This window comes from Leptosomus discolor, chromosome 26, assembly GCF_034619465.1.
Source record: "Leptosomus discolor isolate bLepDis1 chromosome 26, bLepDis1.hap2, whole genome shotgun sequence".
Lineage (NCBI taxonomy): Eukaryota > Metazoa > Chordata > Aves > Leptosomiformes > Leptosomidae > Leptosomus > Leptosomus discolor.
This window is the reverse complement of record NC_141416.1, coordinates 1,155,993-1,167,711: the sequence shown is the minus strand read 5'-3', so window position 1 is coordinate 1,167,711 and position 11,719 is coordinate 1,155,993. Positions and strand designations below refer to the sequence as shown.

General features: G+C 71.2%; 1 protein-coding gene across 1 annotated transcript; it reads left to right on the top strand.

The window, feature by feature from the left end:
* Positions 1-1,872: 1,872 nt before the first annotated feature.
* On the top strand, positions 1,873-11,274 carry DENND4B (DENN domain containing 4B). Its single transcript, XM_086478532.1, is given in 30 exon segments — positions 1,873-2,171; positions 2,256-2,508; positions 2,601-2,670; positions 2,830-2,999; positions 3,095-3,208; positions 3,210-3,337; positions 3,460-3,526; positions 3,633-3,666; positions 3,669-3,690; positions 3,804-3,846; positions 3,848-3,949; positions 4,079-4,254; positions 4,393-4,493; positions 4,592-4,807; positions 5,798-5,943; positions 6,015-6,154; positions 6,247-6,370; positions 6,493-6,699; positions 7,704-7,832; positions 7,956-8,112; positions 8,208-8,773; positions 8,898-9,020; positions 9,129-9,304; positions 9,664-9,673; positions 9,897-10,010; positions 10,129-10,359; positions 10,467-10,572; positions 10,674-10,839; positions 10,957-11,015; positions 11,128-11,274. Coding segments are annotated over 30 exon segments (4,395 nt in total). The 3' UTR covers position 11,274.
* Positions 11,275-11,719: the final 445 nt, after the last annotated feature.

Below are 11,719 nucleotides of genomic sequence, written 5' to 3'. Positions count from 1 at the left end.
GCCGGGCGGGCGCGCGGTAGCGGCCCAGCGGAGCCCAGCGGCGCGGCCCGGCCCGGCCCGGCCCGCAGGTACCGGCGGGGGCGGGGGGCGGGGGGCTGCGGGGGGCCGGCGGGGCTGGGGGGCCGCAGGGTCGGCTGCGGGGGCCTGTAAGGGCCGGCTCTAGGGCCTGTGGGGCCGGGTGTGGGGCCTGGGCCCGCTCTAGGGCCTGTGGGGCCGGGCGTGTGTATGGGGTGCACCAGGCCGGCGGGGGGCGTGGGGGGGGGGGGTGGGGGGGGTGGCTCTATGGCCGGGCTGACATTTGGTGACGCCCCCATTTCCCCCGCTCAGGGTTTCCAGCCTGAGATGGGGCCGGGATTTGGGGGGGGGGGGGGGGGGGCTGTGGGGTTTGCTGTAGCCTTGTGGGCCCCGTGGGGTGCAGGGAGCCGTGGGGCAGGGGCTGCTGGGGACGTGCTGCCGCCTGGCGACCCCCGGTGCTCCCCTGCCTTTGGGGCACTGCCATGGGGCGGGCTCGCCCCATAACCAGCGCCCGGATCCTGCCCCAGGGATGGGGCCGTGGGGCGGGGGGTGGGGGTGTTGTCCCACCCACGCGTAGTCGTCGCTTCCCCTTTGGCAGCCCCACGGGGGGGCAGGTTCCTGCTCCCGCTGCCGCTGGGGGCAAAGCCCTGCCCTCTCCCACGGGACCCCTCCGTGGGGCTGCCCACGCTAAGGGTCACTGGAGGGGTCCATGGGGACACGAGGGCAGGTCAAGGAACCCGTCATCCAGGACCCCGCCACGTCCTGCTGGCTCTCGGTGCGGTGCCCCACGGTGGGGGGGGGGGGACCCGGCTGGGAGGATCCGTGTGAGAGGGGGCACGGGGCAGATTTGGGGTCCCCCCACCTGGTTCCTTCCCACCTGAGGTGGGTGGCAAGGAGCTAAATCGGGAGCCGGGACCGCGTCTCGGCCATCATCACGTGGCGCTGGGCTAAAAATACCCCCGGTGGCTGCCCGTAGGGCTGGGGGGGTCCCGGGGTCCCCGGCTGGGGGACGGGGACGGGGTCCAGTCGCTGCCGTGGCCCTGCCAGCACGGGGGTGCTGGCACAGCCCCAGCGGTGTGCGACCCCCCCTGCCAAGGGGGTTTCTTCCTGGGCTCATGGTTCCACCTCCGTGTCCCAGCTTGAGGTCTCCACGTTTGGGGTTGGGACCGGTTTGCCCCCTCCCCGGTGCGGCTGGGGCAGAGCCGGTGTCGCTCCCCGGTGCCCCACGGAGGGGGGTGACAGCCGTGGGGGTGTGACGTGGGTGTTGGCGGCCTCCTCGCCCGCTTCCTTCCCCTTTCCGACCTGCCCCGCGCAGCGCTCCGGTGGCCTCCGCGGACCCTCCTGCGGCGCCCGGGCAAGCGGGGGGCGCTGGGGCTGGGGAGGGGGTGCGTGGAGGGGAGAGGGGGTGGCTGCGGGCTGGGGGGGTGCAGCCACAGGGTGCAGGTGAGGGGGGGGGCCCACGCTGCAGGGTGGGGGTCCTGTCGCAGAGGTGCTGCCCCAAGGGGTGCCCCCCCCCCCCCCTCCCGCCACAGCTGCTGTGCTTGGGGTGGGATGCTGCCCCCCCCCCCCCCCCCCAAAGCCATGGGGGTCCCCATCTTCTCGCCCTGTGCTTTGCGGCGTGACCGGAAGCCTCCTCCCTTCCTGTCCCCGGTGCTTTCGCCCCGTCAGCTCCGCCGTGCCCCACGGCCACCAGCTCAGCCGTGGGGCACCCCACGCTGCCAGCCTGCCGGGGCGAAGGAGCTGTCCCTGTCCCACGGGGCCCCTGGGACGGCCGGTCTGGGTGGGCTGTGGGGCAGGGTTGGGGGGGTCACCCGTCCCACTGTGTGTGTGTGTCCCCCTCCCCAGATGCCGTGAGCCATGTCGGACGAGAAGCCCCCGCAGCTGGTGGACTACTTCGTGGTGGCCGGACTGACGGACACCTCGCGGCCGCTGGAGGAGGAGAGCCAGCAGCACCGCCCGGCTCGCCCCAGCGAGCCCATCACCGACGTGGCCGTCATCATCCGCTCGCAGGGCGAGGAGGTGCCCCACGGCTTCACCTGCATCGAGACCACCACCTCGGGCCACCCCGTCGACCTCAACGCCGGGCTGCTCAACAACCCCCAGATGTTCATATGCTACAAGCGGGGCCGGGACAAGCCCCCCCTCATCGAGCTGGGGTGAGTCCTGGGGCCTGGGGGGGCGGGGGGGACACACACGTACGAGCTCCCCGGGGGTCCCCCTCACCCCTCCTCTCCACCCAGGGTGCACTATGAAGGCAAGGACCGCCCGAAGCCGGGCTACAAGATCCTGGACACGACGCCCTACAGTCGCTCGGCCAACCTCAATTCGGGGGGGCCGGGACACCAACGCACCTTCCTGACGTACCGGCGGGCGGCCGAGCCCCACGGCCACAACACCTTGGGGGTCACTGACATCTGCCTCATCATGCCCAGCAAGGGCGAGAGCACCCCCCACACCTTCTGCCGGGTGGACAAGAACCTCAACACCAGCATGGTGGGTGCCGGGGCCCCCCCTTTCGCCGCTGCCGGGGTACCCCCGCCGCTGTCCGGCCCGCGCTGACCCCCACCTCCGCTCCCTCCTTGCAGTGGGGCCCTGCCCTCTTCCTGTGCTACAAGATCGCCATGGCCAAGGCCAACACGCTGGTCTATGAAGCAGGTGGGGTCTCGCGTGGCGATTTGGGGGGGCTGGGGGTGTCAACCCGCTGTGGGTTCGCCTTGGCAGGCTGCCGGGCGCCCACCCAGCCGCTCGCTGCCTCCCCCTCCTCAGCTGCGTGGGGGAAACGATGAGGTGAGGCTCCTCCTTGTGTCCCCCCAGGGCTGCTGGGACGTTACCCCGAGCAGGACAGCGAGTCCTTCCCCCTGCCCGAATCGGTGCCCGTCTTCTGCCTGCCCATGGGGGCCACCATCGAGAGCTGGCCGGCCGACACCAAGTACCCGCTGCCCGTCTTCTCCACCTTCGTCCTCACCGGCGCCTCGGGCGACAAGGCAGGACGCGGAGGGGGTGGGGGGGGTGGGGCGCGGCGGGGTGGCAAGGAGAGGGGTGTCCCCCCGGCCCTGACCTCCCACCCGCCCCCACGCAGGTGTACGGGGCGGCCATCCAGTTCCACGAGGCTTTTCCGCGGGAGCGGCTGTCGGAGAAGCAGAGCCTGCGCCTGGGGCTGCTGAGCGTGGTGGACCGGCGGCCCGTGGGCGGCCCGCTCGCTGCAGACCCGCAAGAGCATCTGCGTCCTCTCCCACTGGCCGTTCTTCGACGTCTTCCGCAAGTTCCTCATGTTCATCTACCGCTACTCCATCTCGGGGCCCCACGTGCTGCCCCTCGAGACGTGAGCGCTGGCGCTGGGCTGGGGGAGGTTTGAGGAGCGGGGAAGGGGGGGGTGACAAGGTGTGGGGGGGTGGCCCCCATTGCCTTCCCCCCGCCCCGCCGACAGGGCTCCTCTGCCCGCAGGCACATCTCGCACTTCATGCACAACGTCCCCTTCCCGTCCCCGCAGCGGCCGCGCATCCTCGTTCAGGTGAGTCGTCGTGTGTGTGTGTGTGCGTGTGTGTCCCCCTCTGTCCCCACGCTGGCTCCCCGCGCCCCCCCCCAAGCCCACCGTGTCCCTATATCCCCCCCCCCAGATGTCCCCCTACGACAACTTGCTGCTCTGCCGGCCGTGTCCTCCCCGCTGCCGCTCAGGTAGGGATGGCTGCGGGGCACTGGGGGTGGGGAAGGGGGGACGCACATGCATGGGAGGGGGACGTGGGGGCGGCTGAGTGACACCCCCCCCCCCCCCTCCCCGGGCTCCGCAGCGGCGCCAGCTTCCTGACGCTGCTGCAGAACCTGGGCCCCGACAAACGCGGTGGCCCTGCTGGTGGCCGTGCTGACCGAGCAGAAGCTGCTCATCCACTCCCTCCGCCCCGACGTCCTGACCAGCGTGGGCGAAGCCCTGGTGGCGGTGAGTGCCGGGGCGGGGGGGGAATGCCACCGTCGGGGGGTCGGGGGACACACACACGCCGCGGCGCCGGGGAACCAACCCCCCCCGCCCCGGCCCGCGGCGCGCTGACCGCCCTTGTCCTGTCCCCAGATGATCTTCCCCCTGCGCTGGCAGTGCCCCTACATCCCGCTGTGCCCGCTGGCGCTGGCTGACGTGCTGTGTGCCCCCGTGCCCTTCATTGTAGGCATCCACTCCAGCTACTTCGACCTCTACGAGCCCCCCAGGGACGTCATCTTTGTCGACCTGGACACCAACACCATCTTCCAGTGAGTGCCCCCCCCCCCCCCCCCCCCCAATCCAAAATTCTTGGCCGTTGAAGGCGGGGGGCTGGGCTGGAGGGATGCCGGGGGTTCCACCGGCTGCTCGTCCCTCTTGTGTCGTCCCCCGTCCCCCCCTCCTTGCAGGAGCGAGGAACGCAAGCTGCTGTCCCCCCGCTCGCTGCCCCGCCGGCCCTGCAAGGTGCTGCTGGCCTCGCTGCACGGCCTCTCCCAGCAGCTGGATGAGAGTGAGTGGGGAGTCCGTGGCGAGGGGGAACCCCGCAGCCTCCTGCGCTGCCCCCCCCCCCCCCCCCCCCCGCGCCCTAATGTCCCCCCGCGTTGGCAGTGTACAGCGGGCCGGGGGAGGAGGCGTCGCTGGAGCTGCTGCTGAGCGACGCGGAGGCGGCGAGGGGCCGGCGGGCGCAGCTGGAGCTGGAGGCGCGGGCGGCTTTCCTGCGCTTCATGGCCTGCGCCCTGCGGGGCTACCGCTCCTTCCTGCGCCCCATCGCCCCCGCGCCCGCCCCCGCCGGCCGCGACGCCGGCAGCCTCTTCGCCCTGCAAGGTGGGGGGGCGGGGGGGGAGGAGGGCGAGAGGGGGGGCGTTAGGGGGGTGTTGGGGGAAAGGAGGGTGTTGGGTGGGTGTTGGGGGGTGTTGGGGGAAAGGAGGGTGTTGGGTGGGTGTTGGGGGGTGTTGGGGGAAAGGAGGGTGTTGGTTGGGTGTTGAGTGGGTGTTGGGTGGATGTTGGGGGAAAGGAGGGTGTTGGGGGGGTGTTGAGTGGGTGTTGGGGGGTGTTGGGGGAAAGGAGGGCGTTGGGGGGGTGTTGGGTGGGTGTTGGGGGAAAGGAGGGCATTGGGGGGAGGAGGGTGAGAGGGGGGGCGTTGGGGGGGTGTTGGGGGAAAGGAGGGTGTTGAGTGGGTGTTGGGTGGGTGTTGGGGGAAAGGAGGGTGTTGGGGGGGTGTTGAGTGGGTGTTGGGGGGTGTTGGGGGGAAGGAGGGTGAGAGGGTGGGTGTTGGGGGGTGTTGGGGGAAAGGAGGGTGTTGGGTGAGTGTTGGGGGGATGTTGGGGGGGTGTTGAGGGAAAGGAGGGCGAGAGGGTGGGTGTTGAGTGGGTGTTGGGGGGGTGTTGGGGGGAAGGAGGGCGAGAGGGTGGGTGTTGGGGGGTTTTGGGGGAAAGGAGGGTGTTGGGTGGGTGATGAGTGGGTGTTGGGGGAAAGGAGGGCGTTGGGTGGGTGTTGAGTGGGTGTTGGGTGGGTGTTGAGTGGGTGTTGGGGGGGTGTTGAGTGGGTGTTGGGGGAAAGGAGGGCGTTGAGTGGGTGTTGAGTGGGTGTTGGGGGGGTGTTGGGGGAAGGAGGGCAAGAGGGTGGGTGTTGGGTGGGTGTTGAGGAAAGGAGGGCGTTGGGTGAGTGTTGGGGGGATGTTGGGTGGGTGTTGAGGGAAAGGAGGGCGTTGGGTGGGCGTTAGGTGGGTGTTGGGGGGAAGGGGGGGGCGAGAGGGCGAGCGGCGTGACCGAAAAGAGGGGGCTCAGCTGGATTTGACGCCCCCCGCCGGCGCAGGGTTCCTCAAGTCCCGGGAGCGGGCGTACCACCGGTTTTACGGGCAGCTGCTGCGCACCCAGCTCTTCACCCAGTTCATCGAGGACTGCTCCTTCGCCAGCGACCGCGACCCCTGCCTCGAGTTCTTCGACACTTGCGTGGATAAGGTGGGTCCTGCCGCCTCCCCGCCGCCTCCCTCGTGTCCCCTGACCCCGCCGACCCCGCGCCCCCTCCCCAGGTGCAGGCGGAGCTGGAGAAGCCGGAGGACACCCCCCTGATGGAGCTGGATGACCCGCGGGGGGGCGAGCACACCGTCTTCATCACCCCCCCCGAGCAGCCGGCGGGGCCCGACGGCACCGAGCTGCCTGCGCGGTACCGGTAAGGAACGCCCCCCCCCGCCAGCCCCGCTGCCCCCCTGGGTCCCCCCAACTCAGCCTCTGCTTCACCCCCTCACCCCCCCCCCCCCCCAGCTACGATGGGTTCCCCACCCTGCGCCCCGAGCTTCTGGAGCCCCCCCGGGACCCGCTGGTGGCCCAGCTGTGCCAGGCCAGGAGCAGCGCCCCCAGTAGCCCAGCGCCGCGCCGGACCAAGCAGGTGAGCGCGGCCAACGGGTGCGACGAGTTGGCCGGGCCTCAGCGGGGACGGGATGGCGTGGGATGCCAGCTGCGCCCCCCACCCCCCCCCACCCCGCCTCATCTCCCTCCTCTTCCTCGCAGGAGATGAAGGTGGCCCAGCGCGTGGCCCAGAAGTACTCCTCGGTGCCCGACATGTGGGCCAAGTGCCTGCTGGGGCACTGCTACGGGCTCTGGTTCCTCTACCTGCCCACCCACGTCCGCGCCGCCCCCGCCAAGCTGCGGGCGCTCCAGCTGGCCTACGAGGTCCTGCGCAAGATGGAGGCTCACAAAGTGGTGCTGCCGGACGAGGTGGGGCGGCCTTTGGGGGCCCGGGGGGGGGGCGGTTTGCCGGCTGAGGGGGTGGTTCGCTCCGCCGAGGGGACCCCCGGCTGCTTTTGATTGCCCGTGGTTTGCTGGGCGAGGGGGCGGTTTGCTGGGCAAGGGGGTGGTTTGCTGGGCGAGGGGGCGGTTTGCTGGGCAAGGGGGTGGTTTGCTGGGCAAGGGGGAGGTTTGCCGGCCAAGGGGGCGGTTTGCCGGCCAAGGGGGTGGTTTGCCGGCCAGGGGGGCGGTTTGCTGGCCAAGGGGGTGGTTTGCTGGCCAAGGGGGCAGTTTGCTGGCCAAGGGGGCAGTTTGCCGGGCGAGGGGGCGTTTTGCTGGGCAAGGGGACCCCTGGCCACTTTTGATTGCCCGTGGTTTGCTGGCCAAGGGGGTAGTTTGCTGGCTGAGGGGGCGGTTTTCTGGGCAAGGGGGTGGTTTGCTGGCCAAGGAGACCCCTGGCCGCTTTTGATTGCCCGTGGTTTGCTGGCCAAGGGGGCAGTTTGCTGGCCAAGGGGGGGGGTTGCTGGCTGAGGGGGTGGTTTGCTGGCCAAGGGGGCGGTTTCCTGGCCAAGGGGACCCCTGGCCACTTTTGATTGCCCGTGGTTTGCTGGCCAAGGGGGCAGTTTGCTGGGCAAGGGGGAGGTTTGCCGGCCAAGGGGGCGGTTTGCTGGCCAAGGGGGCGGTTTGCTGGCCAAGAGGGCAGTTTGCTGGCCAAGGGGGTGGTTTGCTGGCCGAGGGGGCAGTTTGCTGGCCGAGGGGGTGGTTTGCTGGCCGAGGGGGCAGTTTGCTGGCCAAGGGGGCGGTTTGCTGGCCAAGGGGACCCCTGACCGCTTTTGATTGCTCGTGGTTTGCCGGCCAAGGGGGCGGTTTGCCGGCCAAGGGGGCAGTTTGCTGGCCAAGGGGGTGGTTTGCCGGCCAAGGGAGCAGTTTGCTGGCCAAGAGGACCCCTGACTGCTTTTGATTGCCCGTGCTTTGCCCCCCCGCCCCCCCCCCAGGTCTGCTACCGCATCCTGATGCAGCTCTGCGGGCAGTACGGGGAGCCGGTGCTGTCGGTGCGGGTGCTGCTGGAGATGAAGCGCGCCGGCATCGTGCCCAACACCATCACCTACGGCTACTACAACAAGGTGACGGGGTGGGGGGACGGGCACGGGGTGGGACCGAGGGGGGTCCCCGCTGCCTCCTGACCGTGTCCTTGTCCGTGTGGGTGTCTCTGTGTCCCGTCCCCCCCCCAAATCCCCTCCTCGCAGGCGGTGCTGGAGAGCAAGTGGCCGGCGGGCACCCAGGGCGGGCGCCTGCGCTGGGCCAAGCTCCGCAACGTGGTGCTGGGGGCCGCCCAGTTTCGGCAGCCCCTGCGGCAGCGGGAACGCCGTGCCGCCGCCGCCGCCGCCGCCGCCGCCCCCCCAGGTAGGTGGGCATGGGGGTGGGGGGCAGAGGGCTGTAGGGGAGGGGGGGGAAACCTGCTTTCACCCCGCTGACAGCCCCCTCGTCCCCTCCCGCAGGCGGCCGAGCCCCCCCGGCGCCCCGTCCCAGCCTGCAGCGCCAGACCACCTGGGCCGGGCGCAGCCTGCGGGACCCCCCCCCGGCCCCCCGGCTGGTGAAGAGCGGCAGCCTCAGCTTCCCCCGCAGCACCCCCGGTGAGGGGGACCAGGGGGGACCGGAGGAGCCCCTGCCTGCCCGTCCCCCCGCTCTTCCCGCACCCCCGGACCCGTTGCCACCCCGGCTGCGGGGTCCCCCCGGCTCGGCCGACGGGAGCCTCTCGGACATCAGCTTCGCCACGGACGAGAGCGACCGGGCGGACGAGGGGCCGGCGGGGGCCGGGGGGCCGGCGGGGGGCACGCCGCGGCGGGGGCTGGCCGCCAAGCTGCAGCAGCTGCTGTCCCCCGGCAAGCGATCGCCGCTCCGGCCGGCGGCCAGCGCCGAGCTCCCCGCCGGGCCCCGGGACGCCGCCGCGGCCGCCTGCCCGCGCCGGGGCTCCGAGCAGCGGGACGGGGACCCCCCGCCACGCCGCAGCCCCGCCGAGACCCTGCTGCGCCCACGGGAGCGCCCCGAATCCACCGCCTCCGAGGTACCCGCTATCTTCCCCCCTGGGGGGGGTTGTGGCTGGCCGTCCGTCCGTCCGTCCGTCCGGGCTGACGGCGGGTGGCGTGTGTGTGTGTGTGTGTGTGTGTGTGTGTGTCCGTCCCCCCCAGAGCTCCGTCTCGCTGGGCAGCGAGGTGGACCTGTCGGACACGTCGGTGGGCAGCGCCGGCGTCCCCAAGTCCTCCGAGCCGACGGCCGATGGGGCGACCGGGCAGGAGCCGCCCGCCGTGGAGGTGAGCTGGGGGGGGGGGGGTAGGGGTGGGGGGTCCCGTCCTACTGCAGCTCCCCCCGACCCCGGTGCCCTCCGCCGCGGGGGGGCTCACGGTGCCGGCGCGGGGCAGGTCCTGCTGTCCAGCTGCTCGCGGTGCCAGGGCTGCGGCGCGCTGGTGTACGACGAGGAGGTGATGGCCGGCTGGACCTCCGACGACTCCAACCTCAACACCACCTGCCCCTTCTGCGGCCGCTCCTTCGTCCCCTTCCTCAGCATCGAGATTCAGGACTTCCAGATGCCCCCCAGGTGGGACACCCCCACCCCCGCCCCGGCCTGGCGTGTCCCCCGTCCTCTGGGAGAAACCCTAATGTCCCCCGTCCTCCCTGGTGTCCCCAACACCCCTCTTTGCTGCCCACCGGTGTCCCCTGTCCTGTTCTCTGGGGGAAAAACCTAATGCCCCCCCCCCCTGCTCTGCGGTGTCCCCAGTGTCCCAGACACCCCTCTTTGCTGCCCACCGGTGTCACTCATCTCTCTGGGGGAAAACCCTCATGTCCCGCATCCACCCAGGTGTCCCCAGTGCCCCCAGACCCCCCCGCTCCCTCTTTGCTTCCCACTGTGTCCTGTCCTTGAGGGGAAAAACCCTCATGTCCCACATAACTCTCCAGTGACCCTGGTGTCCCCAAACCCCCTCTTTGCTGCCCACCGCTGTTCCCCAACCTCTGGGGGAAACCCCCAACGTCTCACACCCACCCTGGGGTCCCCGGTGTCCCCAAACCCCCTCTTTGCTGCCCACCATTTCCCCCCATCCTTCCATCCTCCAGGGCAGGGAAATCCCTAACGTCCCGCGTCCTCCCCGGTGTGTCCCCCCACCCCCTCTTTGCCGCGCAGCTCCGCCGAGGACGGCTCCCTCCCTCCCCCCATGGCGCAGGGCCCGGTGCTCAGCGACCGCCGCCGCTGCCTGGCCCTGGACGAGGCCGAGCCGGAGCTCTGCAACGGCTGCCCGGACGCGGCGGTACGGTACCGGGCACGGAGAGGGGAGACAACCCCCGCCATGAGGGTGCAAGGGGTTGGGGTGGGGTGGGGCGAGTGTCCCAGCAACGTGTGTGTGTGTCCCCCCCCCCCTCCGGCAGGTGCCGCGGCGGTCGGAGCGGGTGGCGTTTGCCTACCTGAGCCCGTTGGTGTTACGGAAGGAGCTGGAAAGTTTGGTGGAGAACGAAGGCGGCGAGTTCCTGGCGCAGGCGGAGCTGGTGGACAGTCACCCCATCATCTACTGGAACCTCGTCTGGTACTTCCAGCGCCTGGAGCTGCCCAGCAACCTCCCCCGCTTGCTCCTGGGCTCCCAGCACGTCGCCCCGGCCCCGGTAAGGCAGAGCTGGGGCAGCTCTGGGGCTGAGGGGGGGGGGTGGTGGGGGGGGGGGTTGTTCTGGGGGGGCGCCGCCAGCTCGGTGCCCACCTCCCTGTCCCGCAGGCGCAGCCCCCCGAGTCGCCCTGCGTGCGCGTGCGGCTGCTCTGGGACGTGCTGGCCCCCGAGCCCGACAGCTGCCCCCCGCTTTACGTCCTCTGGCGGCTTCACAGTGAGTCGGGGGGGGCAGCCGGGGGGGGGGGGGAATGGTGGTGACGGGGTGGCGTTGACACCCCCCACCCCTCCGTTCCTGCGTGCGTCCCCCTCCCCCAGGTAACGTCCCCACCCGGCTGCGGTCCTGGCGGCCCCACGGCCACCCCTTCTCGCTGGCCTTCCTGGAGGCCATCCTGAGCCACGTGGGGCTGAGCGAGGTGCACAAGGCCATCGCCCTCTTCCTCGAGACCCTGGCGGCCCCGGGTGGCCCCCGGCACATGCAGAGGTAGGGGTGTGACACCCCCAAACCCCCTTCCAGACCCCCCTGTTGGCACCAGCCTGCCTCCACGCACCCCCCCTGCCCGAGCCCAACAGCCCCTCACCGCTCTGCCTCTCCCCCCAGGAGCATCTACCGGGAAATCCTCTTCCTCACGCTGGCGGGCAGGGACCACATGGATATCGGTACGGGGGGCTCAAGGAGCGGCTTGGGGGGGGACACGGGGGACTCAGGGCGACCCCCCCAATGCTGACAGCGGGTGTGTCCGTGTGTCCCCCCCCCTCCTCGTCGTTGCAGCCGCCTTCGACAAGAAGTACAAGTCGGCCTACAACAAGCTGGCGGGGAGCCTGGGCAAGGAGGAGCTGCGGCGGCGGCGGGCGCAGCCCCCCAGCTCCAAAGCCATCGACTGTCGCAAGAGCTTCGGGGCCACCCTCGAGTGCTAGAGGTGGCTCCCCCCCACCCCCCACCCCCCCCCCCCTTGCCCTGGGGGTCACGGAGAGGTCCCAGGCCAGCCCCAGGGTGGGGTGGGGGGAGTCTCCGCCACAGCCCCTGGCTCACAAAGGGTTTTATATGTCAGTGTTAATATATTTTTATTTATTTATTCACCCCCAGCGCCCCCCCCCATCCCCCTCGCTTGTGCTGGCAGCTGGGTGGGTGCCGGGACGGCCCTGGCGGGGGGGGGGCACTCTGCACCCCCAGCCCCCCCCCATCTCCACCCTATCCCCCATCACTGCCCTCCCCCCCACCCGCCTGCCCCACACCTGGAGGGGGTTGGGGGCCATGGGGGGGGGGGTGTGTGTTTGGGGGCCACCCCCCTCCCCTCGCACTGTGCAATAGGAGCCCCCCCGCCCCGGGGGTCTGTAAATAAAAGCCGCTGCGGTATTTTCCC